Below are 19,875 nucleotides of genomic sequence, written 5' to 3' on the forward strand. Positions count from 1 at the left end.
TCCTGCTGCTCCCGCCGGCTGAACACGGATTTGTGCTGCTGCCACCAGGATGTTTGTTGCTGCTCCCAGATGTCGCCGCGATCCTCCTCACTGCAGCGATCTCCTCACCCTGCAGCTAAGTGCCATCCGGGTAACCGGGTACCCGGCCAGGCACAATGGTTCGTTTTGTCCGTGTACCAGTTACCCGGTTTTCCAAAAATGTATGACTCGGTATAACATGGCATTATGGGCCACAAATTCGGCAAACCGTTCGATTATCGACTGCTGTGCTTCTGAAGACGTTATTCAGCTGCTGCAGTCTTTCAACTCAACACATTCCTCTCCCCGATCTACTTCTCACAGGCGACTGTGTAAGTGTGTTGTTTTTCTAGCCCTGAGTGGAGATGGGGGATTTTCTATTAAATTGGCCATTTTTTTCCCCTTTGTGTTTCTGGGTAACCAGACTTTGTACTTCTCTTCTGCTCCAGGGGCCTCCCCAGACTATGTGTAAGTAAAAATACAGCATGGATTAAAATCTAATGTTGGCTTTACAGAGAAAGCACCACTTGACATACTGTATATAGGAGATTTGAATAAGCGCTTATTACTGCACTGTTGCAGCGACTCCCAAAAAATGTTTTACATATTTTTGCTTTTGTTCCAAGTAAAATCAAATAACTTTTTATAAATGTAGGACCATAAGCTGAAACCAGACCAGGGGATAAGTAGTTAACAATCTGTCTTGCATTCACAAGCTCTGGATATCTTACCGTTGACTGACAAAGTTCTACGTGTGGGCAGTGAGCTGGATTCCTTTCACTGAATTCTATCTCTTCTGGCATGTAGCTATCTCTTCCTTCCTTCTAGGTTCCTCAGCTCCATCCCTTCAGTTTTATAGGTGCAGTACTACTTGGGCTAAGGTCCCGCTGCATGCCCGCCTTGCGTCCTGACGGCGCTTCACCGCAGTCTGTAGGCAGCTTTTTTTAGTCGCGGGGGGCGTGGCCAAAATGCGTCGGGTGGGCACGGCCATGATGGGGGGGGGGGGGAGGGGGATGCGGCCATGTCGCACATTTCATTTTCATGTGACGGATCCGCTTACCATCAACATGCAACAACTGTGTGTGTGTGTTGTGCGCTTGAGGAATCTCACCTCTTCATGGCTCCCTGGCGCACCATGTGACGCGTCGACGCACGGGAACACAATCCTGTTGTAGCCCCTGCTGGCTGACGCGTCACAGTAAAGGAAATGTGGTATATGTGGTGCTCAGAATCAGACCGGTAACTTCTGTAACATAATTGTGATTGAGACCATAAGCTTGGTGGTCTGGCGACGACGGAGTGCCCCTCAATAAGGCAATAATGCGTAATAGCTGTAGGGGAAGTGACAAGTGGAGTCAGTTGGGACAGCCACTGTGATGTACACAATAAACACCCTAGCAGTATATAATTGAAGGAACTATGTCCATTGAATAGCAGGGTTTAGATAAGGCACATTGGCACTTTACCTGCACATCCGGGGGGGGCCACTCTCAGGATCAGTAGCGTGCAGTCCATCAAATAAGAAGTCCAGAAGGATAGTTGGTGAAGATAGAGCACAGCTGCAGACGCCCTGCAATGTGAAGCAGGGAAAACAAAGCCAGGCCACTCCGCAATAGTAACAAAAAGTGTATTAAGCAAGCAAACACATACAGGGAACAAAAATAGAACAGATAGAACGCACCTACGCGTTTCGTACAATAGTACTTTATCAAGGTACTATTGTACGAAACGCGTAGGTGCGTTCTATCTGTTCTATTTTTGTTCCCTGTATGTGTTTGCTTGCTTAATACACTTTTTGTTACTATTGCGGAGTGGCCTGGCTTTGTTTTCCCTGCTTCACATTGCAGGGCGTCTGCAGCTGTGCTCTATCTTCACCAACTATCCTTCTGACGCGTCACAGTATGCAGTGAGCCAGGAAGCGAGGAGTCACCGGGGACTGCTATGGAGGAGGTAAGATGCTGGTGAGAGGCGCGCAGGCAGCCTCGCGTGCCGCCGGCTGAAGCGGGGACCTAGCCTTAGTAACACATACTGCATTTGCAGTACAATGAAAGCACAACAGTATTTCTCTGGAGCAAAAAAAGATTTTACAGTTCTGATTTTGATAGAAAAATATATATTTTTTTTCTCTCCCTCAATTTCAATCCTACCACATTTCTGATATTGCGAGGCGAGAGAAGTGTTGTATTTGCACTTTCACACTTTTTGTAAGCTACACAATATATATGATCAGTGACCAAATCTAGAACTCTGAAACATTTGGGGTAAGTTCAGCTCTAGGGGAGCCCACTCTTTTTTAATTTATTTGTAAAAAAAAAAATTAAAGCTGTATGCCAACTCCCATTTTGTTGTACTTTTTCAGTCCCTTCGAAACATGAAAGTGAATAAGCTTAGTGTTCTATATTCTTCAGTCGGGCACCTTTTTAGCTCCAGAACAGTAGTTTGGTAATAATTTTGTTATTTTCTGATAACCACACTCCGGCAGTGCTGTGATGGACGGCAGTCACGGAAAAGTCTGGTCGTACCGGAGCGCCAGAACAGCGGGTCACCAGTATATGGAGTCTATCCAGACTCCACCCGCCGGGAAAGTGCCTCGGTACTACTGACCACAAGGTATTCCCGCTCGAGCTAGGGTAGAAAGTTGCCCAAAAACACACACTATTATCCTTAGCCTTACTTTGCTAGGATGGTATTGTTACTAGCTAGAGTGACTAGGGGGCCCACCCAAGGGTCACGCTCTTATACCTGGGATACCACCCACCCAATCGTGGTAATAACTGACTCTAGCTGGAAGTTGCAACCTTACTTGGGTACTTTTGGCGGGTTCTGGGGACAAGGGGACCTCTGTGAATGCAGAGGGTCCCAGAACTCGCACAACCAGTTACATAATCCCTGTGAACACGCTGTAGTTGTTTTAGCCCAAACGCAATGAGCCTGGAGATCCCTGGGGACACTGGGATCACCGCTTAACTTAGAGTCCCAGTGCACATACAGTAACAAACCTAGCTTAAACTCACTAGGGGGTAGCTTTGCCACCAACCACTCTGAGTGAACCCATACAACGTACGCAGGGTTCATGCCACCAACTCCTCCTGGTAATCCCTGACGCGCACAATGAATCAATCCCACTTCAATGCCTAGCATTTCTACCTGTACTGTTATCCAGGGATTGCTGAGGATACTGAGATCCCAGCCAACTGCCAGGTTCACAGAATTCCCAGTAAGCGCCCCAAGTAAATGCCACAATATACAGTAGATGACAAGTTACACAAAACCACGTGTGCTAACACTCGATCATGACAATAGAGCTAATTAAGCAAGAGTTTCATCTAGGAGTGTACAGTGCACAAAATATAACAGTCACCAACAGCAAGGAAAAAGGGAGGGTAGTAGAAAGGTTTTCTTGGAATTTACAAGTAGTTAAGTTCCACCCGTGGGGATGGGATAGAGGGTCTTTGGGATGGCGCAGGGACGGGGACAACTGCGCAGTCCAATGTTTTCAAAGAGATCACTGCATCGAAATGTCTTTCCCCAAGTGAATCTGAATCCAAAGGGTCGCGCGGGCTCCTTTAAGGAACCTGAGCCCCATTGGAACCTATAAACTGAAGCTGCACCAATCTGGGTGCTTGCTCATAGGAGAGGGCCGGGTAATGCAAGGGGTGTCAGGCCGGGTGACCCCTGTGGATAACCCCAGATGGAGTGGCGCCAAAGGGAAGAGAGCCCCTGAGTGCCTACCTCGGAGGTCTGTTCTTAGCACTGCCAGCGGAGGCTGCCGCAGCGCGCCATTCCCCCTCTCCCCATGCTGAGCAGTAGGAGACAGACATGGCCACCTGTGTGGCCATGATGGACGTGGTCTACCGTCGCTGCTCCATTACCCCGCATGTCGGAGCCGGGGTAAACTGGGTGGGAGTGCCAGTGCCCATCACTTCCGGAGGGGAGAGAGCAGGTTGTGGAACGGGGCTGCAGATTGGTCTCTGGGTGACATGGAGCGCTCTGGGAAGCCCTCTCCATCACAAACGCTCTGGGAAGCCCTCTCCATCACAAACGCTCTGGGAAGCCCTCTCCATCACAAACGCTCTGGGAAGCCCTCTCCATCACAAACGCTCTGGGAAGCCCCCTTTGTCACGAACTCCTTTAAGCCAGTAACCCTTTTTTGGTAAATGTCAGACCCTATACAGTCTCATGGTTGCAATTCCTGTATATTTTAATAGTTTTATGTTTCAATTTCATTAAGTGCCCATTTTTTCATTCCGTACTGCTGCTCCTGTCTTACCATCGTAAAATAGAGTAGCTACTTTTGGCACAGCATTTGATCTGCTGTCAGCAAAGTGGTGTTATGCAAGTGATCATGACATTTGAACTGTAATTTCAGAAAGATGTATTCTTGGCAGGATTTGTAGCAAACATGTAGTGCTAAATGTGGCAATAAGCAGCTGAACCTGTGTACTGAACTCCGCTAATCCCTTTTGGGGCTGGTGAAGCCTGCAGTGATTTTGCAACCTTTGACTCTAAAAATGTAAATTCCTTTGCTGCCAGAGAGCATGACGCGCTGCAAAACCGTGCACTCCGGTAGGAGCACGGGAGACCTCTGTAACTGGGACATGTAGCGGTTCATTCAATATCCACCGCAGCTGCAGACGGGGACATTTTTTGCCACAAATCGCTGTGGTCGTTCATAGGGAGTGGCGGCCGAAAATGACCCAAGCACCAGCTTTGGTGGATATAGGAAGGACCCTTGATGTCTATATGGCACTTTTTTTTATATATCTAAATGTTGCAGCAGAGGTGTCTAACTCATTTCATATGAGGGGCCTCATTAGATTTCATTTTTGCCATACGTACTATACATTTTTAAAATACGCATATAGAACATAGTAGTACGGCTGTATGTTGGATGTCAGCATTAAGCTCACTCTTCCCTCCCTTTTCTCTCACTTCCCTGCCTTCTGTATTTCTATCTCTTCCCCCCCCCCTCACACTCTTAATATCCTCACACACACAAAGCTGCAGTTCAAGCAATATCCTACGTGGTTTTTTTTTAATAAATCAGTTCTGTACTATGAGAAAATACTTGTAGCATTTACATTATTTTATTTTTTTAAATGTATTCTAATTTAACAGGCATTTTTGTTTCTATAGAAACTATTTACAAAGTCCCACCCTTTCCCCTTCTGACAGGCTCTGGCTCTTGATCCCTGCCCTCTCTCGAGCAGTGCTCCAATTGTATCTAGTCATTTCCTTGTCACATGATCTTCCACACAGAACTTTGCATTGTGGTAGCAATAACATTGAATTAAATAACATCAATCAGCAGCTTAGCTAATCATTTGTCAGTGTGCAGATATTATTGATGCACATATTGAATGGGGAAAAATATATATATATATATATATATATATATATATATATATATATATATATATATATATATATATATTAGTGGTTGACAAATCACCAAAAAAATCTACTCGCCACCTAGTACCAAACGTGTGCTGCTTGGGCCAATATTTACTCGCCCGGGGGTTAAATCCACTCGCCCGGGGCGAGCAAATGTATAGGTTTGTCGAACACTGTGTGTGTGTATATATACACACACACACACACACACACACACACACACACACACACACACACACACACACACTGGTCGACAAATCACCAAAAAATCTAATCGCCACCTAGTACCACACGTGTGCTGCTTGGGCCAATAGGAGCTCGCCACGATGTTAAATCCACTCGCCCGGGTCGAGCAAATGTATAGGTTTGTCGAACACTGTGTGTGTGTGTATGTATACACACGCACACACACACACACACACACACACACGTGTATATATGTATATGTATATATATGTATATATATGCAAATATAGCTGTATGCTCATCTGCATGTCTTAGGCAGGTCTGCAACCCCGCCTTTCCCCATTATCACCCAGCATACAGCACTTCCACTGCGGCAAGGGATTCTGGGAAATGACATGCAAATGAGCACACAGTGTCACTTTTTGCCTCAATAACCATTTTTAACATGGTTCCCTATAGGCTTAAGCTTGCTGCATGGTCACAGCTTTGAGCACAGCCAGGGCTACGGTGCATACCCAGAAAACCACCCACAGACAGCTGTTTCGACCTTGATGGGTCTCATCAGTGTGGGGTTGATTTTACTGGGAATGCAAGAGAGGCTATGGGATAGGCTAAACCATAATACTGAGTTAAGTTATGGTGAGTAAAAAAAGTGACAAAAACCCTCCACAGGAAAGCAAATATGCAAATATAGCTGTATGCTCATCTGCATGTCTTAGGCAGGTCTGCAACCCCGCCTTTCCCCATTATCACCCAGCATACAGCACTTCCACTGCAGCAAGGGATTCTGGGAAATGACATGCAAATGAGCACACAGTGTCACTTTTTGCCTCAATAACCATTTTTAACATGGTTCCCTATAGGCTTAAGCTTGCTGCATGGTCACAGCTTTGAGTACAGCCAGGGCTAAGGTGCATACCCAGAAAACCACCCAAAGACAGCTGTTTCGTATATATATGTATATATATATATGTGTGTATATATATATAGAGAGAGAGAGAGAGAGAGAGAGAGAGAGACAGACACTGTGTGCTCATTTGCATGTCATTTCCCAGAATCCCTTGCTGCAGTGGAAGTGCTGTTTGCTGGGTGATAATGGTGAAAGACAGGGTTGCAGACCTGTCTAAGACATGCAAATGAATATACAGGAATATTTACAGTAGAGATATATATATATATATATAATATATATATATACACACACACACATTTATTAAAAATAAATGAAATTAAAAATAAAATATATATATTATAAAAAAAAATTAAATTTTATTTATTTATTTTTAATGTATTCTAATTTAACAGCCATTGTTGATTTCCTCCATTTTTAAAAGGGATTGCGATCCTCCACATTAATTTCTTACGTAGATGCTGCTGTTGCAGTGTTTTTTTTATGCTAGAGAATGAGAAAAAAATCTGGCTTATCATCACAACAATGAAAAATAATAGTGGGTTCTTTGTGACTCTATAATAAAAATGTGGTGGCCATAAGAACATTATGGTCATGATCAACGGGCAGGGTAATAGTCGGCCTACAACTATTGCATATGTAGCCAAGTCTCCTTGGATTAATCTTTTCCTGGCCATGACCTCACTGTAAGTTCCTATAAAGGTGGGCAGTGTGGGCATGATTCCTGAAGGGATCTGTTATAATGTTCAGTGTGTGAAATGTTACATTGTTCAGCAGGTAGGAATAATAAAGTTATAGAGGCTTCTCACTGAAGTAAGGGGGTCTATGACAAGAATAGGCTGGCTTACTTGCTGCTCCCCAGGGAAGGAGGGGGGTTGCTCTTCTATGTAGTGAAGAGCAGCGGTGCACAAACTTTTTGAGCTGTGGCCCCCTTCCTGGGAGCCGCAGCGTTCGCGCCCCCCTCTCCCAATGTCTCCGTGTCAAATGACGTTGCGGGTCACGTCACCCCACCGCGTCATTTGACGTGCGTTGCCATGGCGACGTGTGATGTCACATGACCCCACGGTGTCATTTGACGTTGCGATGGCGACGCCGAAGACCCGGCTGGCAGCAGGTAAGTGAGTTACAGAGGCCTGACGCCTCCCCCGTCATTTAATTTTAAATGCCGTTGGGAAGAGCGCGGGGCCTCTGTAGCCACTGCGCCCCCCCTAGAAATTCTCTCGCCCCCCAGTTTGCTCACAGCTGGTGTAGAGCGGCAAGTGAGAGTGAGGCTGCTCAGTTCTGTCTGGAAGAGTGATCAGAGACATATGTTCTTCTGGAAGAGATGCCAGAGTATACAGATACTGCAGAGAGGTCTTCTGCTAGAGAAGTGACTGAGGCCTAGTCCAAGAAGGGATAGGGTACAGTGATAATGATCCAGTGAATGTACTACAACTACTGCCAATAAACCTCAGTCAAATATACATCTGGTGTAGTCCTTAAAGCATGGTAATGATTAAAGGAAAGAAGTGTCCATGAGGTGCATTCTGAAACCTCAGGATCCTCTTGGACTGGAGGCGCTAACCACTGAGGAATTCACCCCAAACCTGTCCTGATACTCCCCACACCCCCACCGAGATATCCGGCCTTCTGTTTGCCTCACAGGTATGAACACAGCAGCCACAGAATAGGAAGACCATTTCCCAGAGGGTAGGGAAAAGAGGGCTACACAAATAATGAATTATAACACTTCTTTATAACCCAGCTCACTGTTCATTGCTACTTTGGAATCCCTGCAGTTTTTTTTTTTTTTTTTCCTCAGTCGTGTTTTCAGAATGGTCTTCCACCGAGGACTGGAAAAAGTATGATTTGGGTATACAAGCCCCCCAAAAATGGCATTTGATTGAAGTACTGATTATAAGTGAGATGCCATTGCAGTCTGAGAACGCGAATGCTTAAAAAAAAAAAAAAAATCAATCAATGAGACTTGGAAAATTAGTGAGAGTTGACAGCTCTGTGTATGTATTAGGAGTTAATTTGCTAAATCTAGGTAAATGTCCTGATGCTAATTAGTTCATTTATGCTTTTGGGGAGAAGGTGTAAACGCATAAAACATTGGTTTTTTATTTCTGTCCTAATGTCAGCATTGTTCTCACCTCCTCACTCATCTCATCAGTAAGGAACACCGCAACCATGTGAAGTAAAGAATCTGTAATTCTTTAGTATAAAATTTTTTTTTTTTAAATTTGTAGGCAAAATCATAAACACTTTTTTTTTTTTTTAAAGCTTATTGAAATGACTCAATTATGTGATTGGAACAGTCTGCTGCATTTTGTTTCCCTTTATTTAATATTTTTAGTGTTTTTATAATCAAAATGTATGCTCGGTTTGTATTGGGTTACACATGGTCACATTTTCTTTTGTTTTCTCTTCTAGTTAATGGTTTTCGGATACTTTCTGTGCCTGGATGCTTTTTTATATGTGTTCACATTACTTCCTCTGAGGGTTCTCCTGGCTCTTATTCGGTTCATTACTCTGCCTTGTTGTGGCTTAAGGTAAGTTGCAGTAACTAGTAACTTGTTTTTGATAAATTCTTGTTTTCTATAATAAACCTAGTTAAGCGACAATCCAAGTGGACACATTTATTTTTTAAGATGGGGTTGAAGCAGGGAATTTCTGGAGCTGAACCCCATTAATTTCGATTCCGGGGGCTCCCTGCTTCCAGAGATGCCTCCATAGGGGGTGCTTGTAGCCGCTCGGGTAGCAGGGTTCAAGTAATGGCGGCATTTGAGAGCTCCCACGCCCTGCTGGCCAACAGGAAGCTGTGGATTTATGAGCAGATTTGCGAGACTGGGTAGGAAGGTGCACGTTTAAGGTATTTGTTGAGCAGGGGTGGTGTTTCGGGAGTTTGCTGGTCAAGGGGGGTGGGTGTTGTGAAGGGAGTGTTTGTGTGGTGGGAGATAGTCTTGCCCCCGAGAAACTGTGTGTGTCAGAACAACCACTCCCCTCTCTACCACAGTGCAGCTCTATAGATCAGCATTGGCAGAATGTAGGGAGCGAGGGGCAGACCCCACAGGGCACATTTTCCCCTCCTTCTCTTGCACGCCCGACTTGTACAGTGAGTGTGTGCAGTGCTGATGTCAGTCACAGGCGCTCGCAAAGTGCGATGCTGACGAAAGTGGCGGTGACTGACTGTCACTGCAATGGCATATAGAGCAAAATCTACAGTTTTATGAGATCTCAAGCCTGGGATTTTTCCATGCCGGCATCAAATACGGAGGGCATTGGTATTACTGCAACTGCTTCCTTATCTCTTTAATGAAACAAATTAGCGTGCTCTGTTTTCGTGCAGTGTCTGCAGTGCTGTTTTCTTTGTAGTTCAACATTTGACTTAAAAAGGCATGACCTTTTTGGGATTTTTTTGTTTTGTACTAGGTATGAAGGGTGGTTCTTCAAGAGCTGAACCGTGTTCATTTCAGCTCCAGCGACCACCCCCTTCCCCTCCCCCCCCCCCCAACCTGGTTACTGAGATAGGCATCAAATATCCCTCAGGCCAAAAGGAAGCCGGGACTTCATCCCTTGCGGCTTCCTAATGGCCTGAGTGACACAGGACCTTAAAATTAACAGAGATACCAGCAGCACCTTTTTAAAGGTAAGTATCTCAGGTAGCATGGGTTCCCCGGAACTGAAATCAACGCGGTTCAGCTCTGTAGACCACCTGCTTCCCACCTAGGGGGGGAATAATTAAAAAAAAAAAAAAAACATTTGATGCTTTGATTTCACAACTTTATTTGTTGCCTTTAAAAAAAAAAAAAAGTAACTGCTTGCAGCAAATATTTAGCTGCTTTTTTTTTTTCTCTATGGGCTTCTAATCGAGGGAGTGTTCCACAATGAAATATTTCCTCTAGCCTTAGCCTATTCTGTCTGAGAGCCAAAAAAGATGAGAAACTAGAGAAGGGCTTTACCTGTGTAAACTCTTCTTGAACCCAGTGCATTAGAAAAAGGGAAAAGCCACAGGAAATCAAATTTCCAAAGTCTCCGCTAACCATCTTTACAAAATAACCTTAAAATATTGTTTACAAATACAGTACTTGTAGATGGTTGATTTTGGTAAACAGGCGATAAACATTGTAGGCTATTGAGTGAATAATAGGATCTTCTCTAGTATTCATGGAGTCCATCTTATGCCCAGAATATCTCATGTGCCCGGGGGAGCTTTCAGTTTAGATATGTTTAAAATAAGAATAAATCCATTATTCAGGGATGGGAATGCTGCTTTAAGATCATACTCTCATACAGAATGGTATATCCCCAATGTAACTGGATACAAAGTAATGGGGGGTGTTCATAAATAGATACGGCAAAGCATTTTGTGTTATTTGAGCACTCTATAGTTAATTTCTTGGTGTGCTATCGAGAAGTAACACTAGGTGGCTCTACTTCATAAGGTCATTGAGGTTTTTTTGTTTTTTATTGCTCCATTTTATTGACTACATTAAATAGTAGAAATGTTTACAGCCGTTTCAAAATCATTGCACCAAGTAGCTCTATTATTATGATTCAAAATGACAAACACACACAGCCCCTGTAAGCTCAACCCACCACATCCCATATGTATTTGTGTCAAAAAAAGAGTGCTACTAGGCTTGTGACCTTTATGTATATAACAAAAGTAAACAGGCCCAGTGGTACATCCAACTTGACAAATTATATAGTTAAATACATATGTGTTATCTCATCAGCAAGGGTCATTTAGTTCAATTCTTTGGCTAAAGTATTTAAAGCCTACAACCACGCTATGACCCCTTCTGTGGCCCTTGCTTATGAGAAGATAAACAGATAAATACAGTACTTGACTATATAATTTCTCAAGTTGGATGTAGCACTGGGCCTTTTTGTCAGAATTCAAATTAACATTGAAAATGTTCTGTAGTCACTAGTCCTTATAGGTGTACTCTTCCTTCAACAGACTCATCGCCCATATAATAAAATATTCACTTATTTGCTTTGTCTTCATGTCTGTTTAATTCTAAGTTTGTCTGATAATTGTTGTTCTCTACCTCTTTTGTCTTTGTCTAATGATGGATGCATAATTAATGTAAACCAAACAACAAATGGAGACAAAGTAACGAAATCATAAAAGGGTTTCAAATCACTCCAAAACATTTGGTTACTGGTATCAATCACATATGTTTTTAACCCATTAAACATGCCACTGCTATTAGTTCACTTTGGTCCTATGATAATTGGCCCCTTAAGAATATTGATAAACAACCCAAGGGCAGTGAAATAGTTAAACACTGGCCGGTCCTGAGAACTTTGATCCACTGACTCCTGCTTCCTCCTCCCTCCTTTGGGCAGTGGTGATCTGATTCTGCCTCCATTTGGAACACCCAGAGATCCCAGTGGAGCCAATATTACTTGAATCACGTCTGTCTGTCCTTTATTTACATAGCGCCATTAATGTACATAGCGCTTTACAGCAGTAATACACGTGACAATCATATAAATAACAAGTAATACAAATAACACAATGGGTAGAAGGGCTTCGGACATAAAAGTAACATTTAGGAAAAGGAGTCCCTGCTCTGAATAGCTTACGATCTAATTGGTAGGTAGGAAGAATGTACAGAGACAGTAGGAGGGTGTTCTGGTAAGTGCGTCTGCAGGGGCCAAGATGTATGTATGAGGTGTAAAGTATTGGCCATGGAGCTATTCATATGCTTCATTAAACAGGTGTGTTTTAAGGTGGGTCTTAAAACTGGATAGAGCGTATATCCCCATTCTCCCCCCCCCCCCCCCCCCCCCCCCGCCCATTCCCACTTTTTTTTTTTTCCGTTTTCTGTTCTTCTTTGTTATGGCATTTATTTGTGTTACATGCAAGTATTATAACATTTCTAGGCTGTGTTACATGCAGGCCAATGTACATCGTGTTGTTTGATGATAAACTGTCAATAAAATCTGAGTTATAAAAAAAGTGGATAGAGCGGGTGCTAGTCAGATATTGAGGGGAAGAGCATTCCAGAAGTGTGGGGCAGTCAGCTAGAGGTTTAAGGTGGGGAGAGGGCTTTAGAAACAAAAGGGGTAGAGAGAAGATATCCTTAAGCAGAACGCAAGAGTCGGGATCGTGTATAGAGAGAAATTAAGGCTGAGATGTAAGGAGGAGCAGGAGTGTAAAAAGCTTTAAAAGAGAGGAGGAGAATTGAGTGTGTGATATGGGATTTGATAGGAAGCCAGGAGAGGGATTTCAGCAGGGGAGACGCAGAGTCATTTAGGAAAGGGTAGAATGATTCTGGCAGTAGCGTTTAGGATAGATTGTAGGGGAGACAGGTGAGAGGCAGGACAGCAGGAGGCTACAGTAGTCAAGACTGGAGAGGTTGAGGGCCCATGTCAGAGTTTTAGCAGTCAAGCAGCACAAGTAAGTAATATTGCGGAGGAAAAAACAACCGGTTTTAGCTACCTTTTTGAATTTGAGAGAGGAGTACAGTGTGACCCCTAGGCAGTGTGCTTGTGGTACGTATGACAGAACTTCCAACAGTAATGTGGAACGAGACAGTAGAGTCAGGTTTGGGAGGAAATATGCGGAACTCTGTTTTTGACATGTTTAAGTCAGCAGAGGGCCATTCAAGATGATATATAGGAGAGACATTCAGAAACTTTGGTCTGTACAGCACGTGTAAGGTCAGGGGGTGAAAAGTAAAGAGTGTCATCAGCATAGATGTGATATTTGAACCCAAGAGATGTGATTAGGTCACCTAGAGAGAGTGTGAAAAGAGAAGAGGTCCCAGGACAGAGTCCTGGGGTACCCTCAAAGAGAGATCTAAGGAGGAGGAAGTGGTATTAACAAGAGACACTGAAAGTACGATGGGAAAGGTAAGAGGAAATCAAGGATAGGGCTTTGTTAAGAATACCAAGAGTAGGTAGAATGTGAAGGAGAAGCGGGTGATCCACAGTATCAAATGTTGCAGAGAGGTCGAGTAATATGAGCAGAGTGTAATGACCTTTGTCTTTGGCAGCATGGAGGTCATCAGTTCTAGTGAGGACTGTTTCAGTGGAGTGAACAGTGTGGAAGCCAGATTGTAGAGGGTCTAGGATAGAATAGGTGGTGAGAAAATGGAGCAAGTGAAAAAATGCAAGATGTTAAAGGAGTTTAGAGGCAAAAGGCAGGAGGGAGACAGGACGATAGTTAGAAAGACAGGGTCAAGCGTTCTGATTTTGAGTAATGGTATAACTGTTGCATGTTTGAATGAAGAGGGAAAGGTACCAGAGTAGAGGGCGGAGTTAAAAATGTGTGAGCGTAGGTATTATAGTAGGCGCACAAGTTTTTAGGAGATTTGGAGGGAATGGGGTCAAGAGGGCAGGTGGTAGAGGGAAGGGTCTTTCTTGGGTATTTGCATTTTTTTTTGGTTTAATCATTTCATGGAGAATGCCTGCCACTCACATTAATAACGGCTCCGTGAAGGAGGGCCAGTCCATTGTCACCCTCTGTAAATATTGTATACATGGAATTTTTATAGTTACCCTAAAGGTAAAGAAGGAGAACGAACCCCATCTGTATCTGAGGATTTTCTTTTTACCTTTTTGTATTGTTTTATTACAGAACAATTCAAAAGGTCAAAATTGTGTGTTGGAAAGAGAGCGGTAAATGTAACAAGTGTTCAAATTCTGTTATGGTCAATCAGTGCTACTCGCATCAAATATTTTTTGAGTACATTTTCTCTTATGGCTCTTGATAATCTTCCCAGATATCCATTGAACATTTATCTGCCCATAATTGCATTCCAAAGTAACCCATCCTTATATTTATTTGTCTACTCTCGAGGAATAGATCTTGGTTTTTTTTGTTTGTTTTTCTGCGCTATAATCTTTTTAATGTCACGTTGGGATCCAATAAACCGTTCTTACAAAACCATTAACTAAAACAGAAGAAATTGTATTTCTTAAAATAAATTCCTCAAGTGATCTGGATAAGACCAGAAGGTGTGGCCAGGAAGACATTTCACATATGTCAAGTTTAATAAAAAATAATGATATTGTAGTTCTGATCCAATTCACAAAAATAACAAATACATTTTGGAATCGGACGATTTAAATGATGTTAAATAATCTATGATTGTGACGATGCAAAGATCAGATATCCGTGTGTCTCTCATTTGGCAGTAACCATGTCCAGATTAATCTCTTCGCCTGCGGCAAACTCGCTCAAACGTGGTGAGGTGCTTCACAATATTGTTGGCATTACAGGGGATAGATTTATAAGACATTATTCTGCTCTGAAGCATTTCTTAATTAAACTATCTTTTCTCCCAAGCTATAAAAAATGTCATTGGTTATTGATGAGGGGGCGTTAAGAACATACTTAGAAGGTAGGCTTATTCAGTTTCCAATGCAGGGAGTCTTAGGCTGAGTCCATGGTAACTGCAGCCGTGCGGAGGCGCGCTGAGGCTGAGGGAAAGCGGGTGCTTTCCCTGGCCTTAGTTCGCGCGCCATCGGGGGGCGTGTCAGGGGCGGGCCAGTGACGTCACGGAGCTGGTTCGCCCTCATTGGGCGAATCGCTCACGTGACCGGCCCTGCGCTCCCGTGAGTGCTCAAACTATAAATTTTTTAAGACCTACGCCTCCGCACGCCTGCGGACGCGTGCACGAGCCCCTGCTAAAGCCGCTCTCATTGCGGCTGCAGGGGTGGACTCGGCCTTAGGATAAAAAAACATACATTTGAGAGATGCCTTTAGCAAATAAAAATACCACTAGTGGGTACATTTGCGTGCCTCAGACGGGTCTTCAACCCTGTCTCTCCCCATTATCGCTTGGCAAGTAATGCTTTCACTGCAACTAGGGATTCTGGGTAATGAAATGCAAATAAGCACTCAATGTGTCACCCTTTACTTCTTATCCATTTTAACATGGACCCCCCTATAAGCTTATGCCTGCTGTATTACAGCTTTTCAGCACAACCTGGGTTGAAGTGCGTAGCCAGTGGTTTTCAATCATTTTTTAATTTTTTTTTTTTTTCGGGGCACCCTTAATCACAGTGCGCGGTTGCTGAGGCACCCCCACAACAGGAAAGTCGGCCGCAGAAGACACAGAACAGACACACACACACACACACACACACACCACCTTATTGAACTTTGGACGTTTTGAAGAGTAACTGCATTTTCGGACATGTTTTGCTACATAGGTTTCTCTAGTTAACCGGGACCAAAGACACATCAAGTAAAACTTGAAACTATCTTTGGTGGAAGTAACTTAAGATCTCTATTGTGAGAGATTGAGGGGAGATATTACTCATTTTTGAGGCTCTGCGGGGGGATAAGTGAGTCCACTAGATAGCTGTGTATATTAACCCTTGTCACGTGCTCACAGGTGTTGCCATTTATGACAGTATGTTTGTGTATAGTCTTCTGACTAATCTTCATTGGTTGGCTGTTTTTATATCTGGCCCAGCATGTTACACTGGAGACCAGTTTTGGTCCCTTTTCCTCAACACATTGAACCCCCAGGATTTCATGTTGAGCTGATACAGTACTTTCATTAACTGATATGTACAGTATACACTTACACCAACCCAACTTAGCACTGTCTAATTAAAAAGCTCAGAGTTTTGAAAGCTAAAGTTTTGTCACTTAATACAATACAGTACATCTGATTCGAAACTTCAAAGAATGTTCAAATGTAGACCCTATAGCATTGGGAAAATGTGAAGGGGTTGTTTCCTTTTTTTTACTTAACATATCAAAGCAAATGCACTTCAAATGATTCTTTAATGATTCTAATTCTACAGTAACATGAGCAGCAACAAGAAGGTTTTATGAAGGTCACAAATAGCCTGGAGAAAGGTCTGGTGATTAAAAAAAGGTTCTAAAATATATATTTTTTTCCCCTCACATTGTTAAAGGCTATCGTCTTATAAATAAATGAACCCCAAAAGGCATCAGCTTTCTTTTGTCATACAACTGTGACATGAGTCCTTTGACAGCCAGCAGAACTAGTGTCATTTTTATTTAAGTAGCCATACTAATTCGGCACAGGAATTTACTCGCTCTCACAGCAATTCGATTTTACAACTGCAAAATAAAAATACAATGATGTAGAAAAAGCTATAAACGTGAGCGCCATTCATTTTTACGTCGCGTGTCTCATGCCCTGCAAAGGTTTTGTTCTTTAATTACAAATTGGTAGTAGCCTGATTCTTGGCTGTACAGTAAAGATGCGATTAGGGGGAATTTTACTAAATGTGTATTTGGCTTTGAAAGTAATTTTAAATATTTGCAATTGCTTCTGAAGTTTGTCCCACACAAGTAACCTTTTGTGGGTTATTTTAAAGTTCATCTTCAGCAGCCCAATATCTCGTAGGGTAGGGTATGTTTTTAGTTTAAAGGTCAGAGTGATGAATGAAACGCTCATGAGACGAGTTTAGCTGCTATGTTGGCAACGGGAGCAAAGCGTCAGATTGTACTGTACCTAACTGTATGTCTTAGAATGTAAATCGTATAAAAATTACCCATACTGATGAAGGTTTGAAAGAACCTAAGTTTAGATGTTGTTTTTTTGCATGAAACACTTAAGTTTATTGCATGTTTGCCGTTACAAGCACAACTTATTAATACATTATCGGACAATTGAAAGGTACATTATCGAAGATTTCCAATACAATAGAACATATTATATGGAAAAAAGATTAAGAATGTCAGAATACATATCTGTCCACCAGAAATGTTCTATATGCTGGTAAATTTACCAGTTATCTCCAGTTGAACAGTCTTGAGGAAATAGGCTTTTTAAAATTATTATTATTTATTATTAAGAATCGGAATTGTGGGTACTCTGGACTTGCTGGAACCCCAGAATAATCGCATTATTAGCTGCAAAATTATCACAATCATTTATAGCTGCAAGAAAAATAAAGTATATCGGAATGCTTCTTTTAAACCAAGTGGGTTTCATGACCACACAAGATTTTAATTTAGGCAAAAATCTGGTGGTCCGGAGTTACTTACAGTATCATTTTTTTTTTTGGTCATACTGTACCTATCAGCCATCACTGTCATGGAAACTTCTCTTTCCCGTTTGGGTTATAATAGAAGAACAAGACTTGGTCCAGTCCTGTAAAATAATTTTTTGCCATTGAAGTTGTAATACATCCCGTGATAGGGACTGGTGAAGAAATGTCTTAAAATACTGCAATGCATTATGACAGCAGGTCTTCCTCTAATCCCAGAGATAATGGCTGAGTTTGAGATGCCCATCACTACGTGATACTCATTCTGTAGGACCTGCCGTGTCTGTAATATATATTTCTATTTCTGTGGAATTATAGTCATAACATACATGTATATAGCTTCCAAAATGTTTGGACCACCTTTATAAAATGTTACGTTTCATATAAGGAGCAGTGAGGTAGCTGATAAACAATTGAGTGGACGATAAAGTGAATGTTGTAACCTGAACCTTAAAGCTTAAATGTATCCTGGAGTCAGAAAGAAGAGCCTTCATTAATAATACTATGGGTATTTTATCTAGGAAGAAAAAGCGCCGGGAAAACCCCTCTAATCTTTTAATAGGTCAAAGTAAAAAAAAAAAAAACAATAAGGTTGAAGCACTTGCAAGTGTACATCTTATAAACTGCATGTCCGACACAAAGGTATCCAGTGTCCCCCGCATCCGTTGGCACCTGCCAGGCTTCGTCTCTGTCTTTACCCCCTGGAGGTCCAACACCGTGCCGTTGAAGGGGGTTGGAATGTGGCTTACTCGCCAAACCAGCATTGCGCTGGTCTTACCCTGGGTTTATTACAGGTATGTGAGCAGAATGGAAAGTATTTACACCCCCAGACCAACACATACACATGTACAAGAGCATTGTCAAAATAAAAATGGAACTCATTTTGACTCCTTAAATGACAAAATTATAACACAATCGGCATAAAAGTAGAAAAGATCAAATGAGAATGTCCATGCGCAGAATTGAAAACAATACAAATAAATACATAAGAATTAAAGTGACTCAAAAATAAAAAAAGCCTTGCAGAATGACACTTGAAACTGAAAGTACGACAACCTTCAGTTGTTGAGAGAAGTGGCAGGGCCTATATCTATATTTAGACCATGAGGGCATAGAGTTTGTCATGTGTCCAGTACTGTTAATCTGGTAAACTGATCCCCTCTCCTTTTTGACCATCCCACATATATCCCCAGATTAAAAATGGCATCTCCAGATTTCTTGCTGTTAATAGTGGCCAGTGTTGGTAAAAACACCTGTCTTTTCTCCCGGGTCTTGACTTTCTACAAATACACGTTTTAAAATCTAATAAGGGAGAAATTATTTATTTATTCATAAAATGTTTTACCAGGAAGTAATACATTGGGAGTTAACTATCGTTTTCAAGTATGTCCTGGACATAGCTAATATGACAAATAATACATGGTTACAAATACAGTTACATAAATGAGCAGGGTATACATTATATACAATGATGCCGTCATTCTCTGCTTTCATATTTGACTGTGTAATAATACAAAACCTGCTCAATCTTATTTCACCGTCATAGAAATGTTGCACTTCTGTGATTTCACCACCTTTTTGTGGCACTTTCTAAAGGGGCAATCCCTCCTAGGACCAATGTAAACTAATTCCACTGACCTGTTTTTTGGGTTTCATCTGAAAAAAATTTTTTATTATTATTATTTTTTAATTATATATAAACATTTTTACCTAATCTGACACCTATAAGTATTTTTAAATAATGTGTGATGTCACATTGTGTTCAGCAAATGCTCCTCTCCCCACCTCCCCGTAACGTGTCTCTGATAAGGACCGAGTGGGATAAGGGTAAAGAAAACACTTGACAATAACTTCCCCATTTTTAGAGACCCCAATAATTTCATTTTGTAGCTAATTTCCCCCAAAAATGAAAGCCTCCGAACATTTTCTTTTGGCAATGTTACATTTGCTTAGGGTGGGCTGTCACATTTTCTATAATGTATTATTCCTGAGGTTATGGCATTCATTGCACCTTTAGTTTTGCATTAAACACTTTCTGCATGAGATTAGTTTGGATGGTTAATGTCTCCAGGGACCTTTCATCTTTATCCAATAAGGAAACGCCTGTGCATCCCACTGCCAACATTAATTCTAATCCAGCAAAAACAGATGTTTTTTCTTGAATGAAGCAGTTGCACACTATTTGCCAGTGTTTTGCCAATTCTTAGAATAATTTTGTTCATAGATAAATGTCAAAATATTGAAATTGAGGGAAGGGGGTGGCTTCATAATCTTTTTACATACAGTACATATACACACAATCCCTGTGTGTATCCAAAGCAGCTTTCAATTCATTTACAGTGTTTAAAGCAGCAGTTAATTTTTGTCTGAACCAAGGAGATCTATCG

The 19,875-nt window shown here is 42.1% G+C and overlaps 1 protein-coding gene across 1 annotated transcript in view; it reads left to right on the forward strand.

The window, feature by feature from the left end:
- TAPT1 (transmembrane anterior posterior transformation 1) overlaps positions 1-19,875 on the forward strand; it is a 65,842-nt gene that overhangs the window by 7,026 nt on the left and 38,941 nt on the right. The window contains exon 3 of the mRNA XM_075616610.1: positions 8,924-9,042. Within this exon, the coding sequence (XP_075472725.1) occupies positions 8,924-9,042 (119 nt within the window). The remainder of the gene's footprint in view (positions 1-8,923; positions 9,043-19,875) is intronic.

The sequence above is a fragment of the Ascaphus truei genome, chromosome 1, assembly GCF_040206685.1.
Source record: "Ascaphus truei isolate aAscTru1 chromosome 1, aAscTru1.hap1, whole genome shotgun sequence".
Classification (NCBI taxonomy): Eukaryota; Metazoa; Chordata; class Amphibia; order Anura; family Ascaphidae; genus Ascaphus; species Ascaphus truei.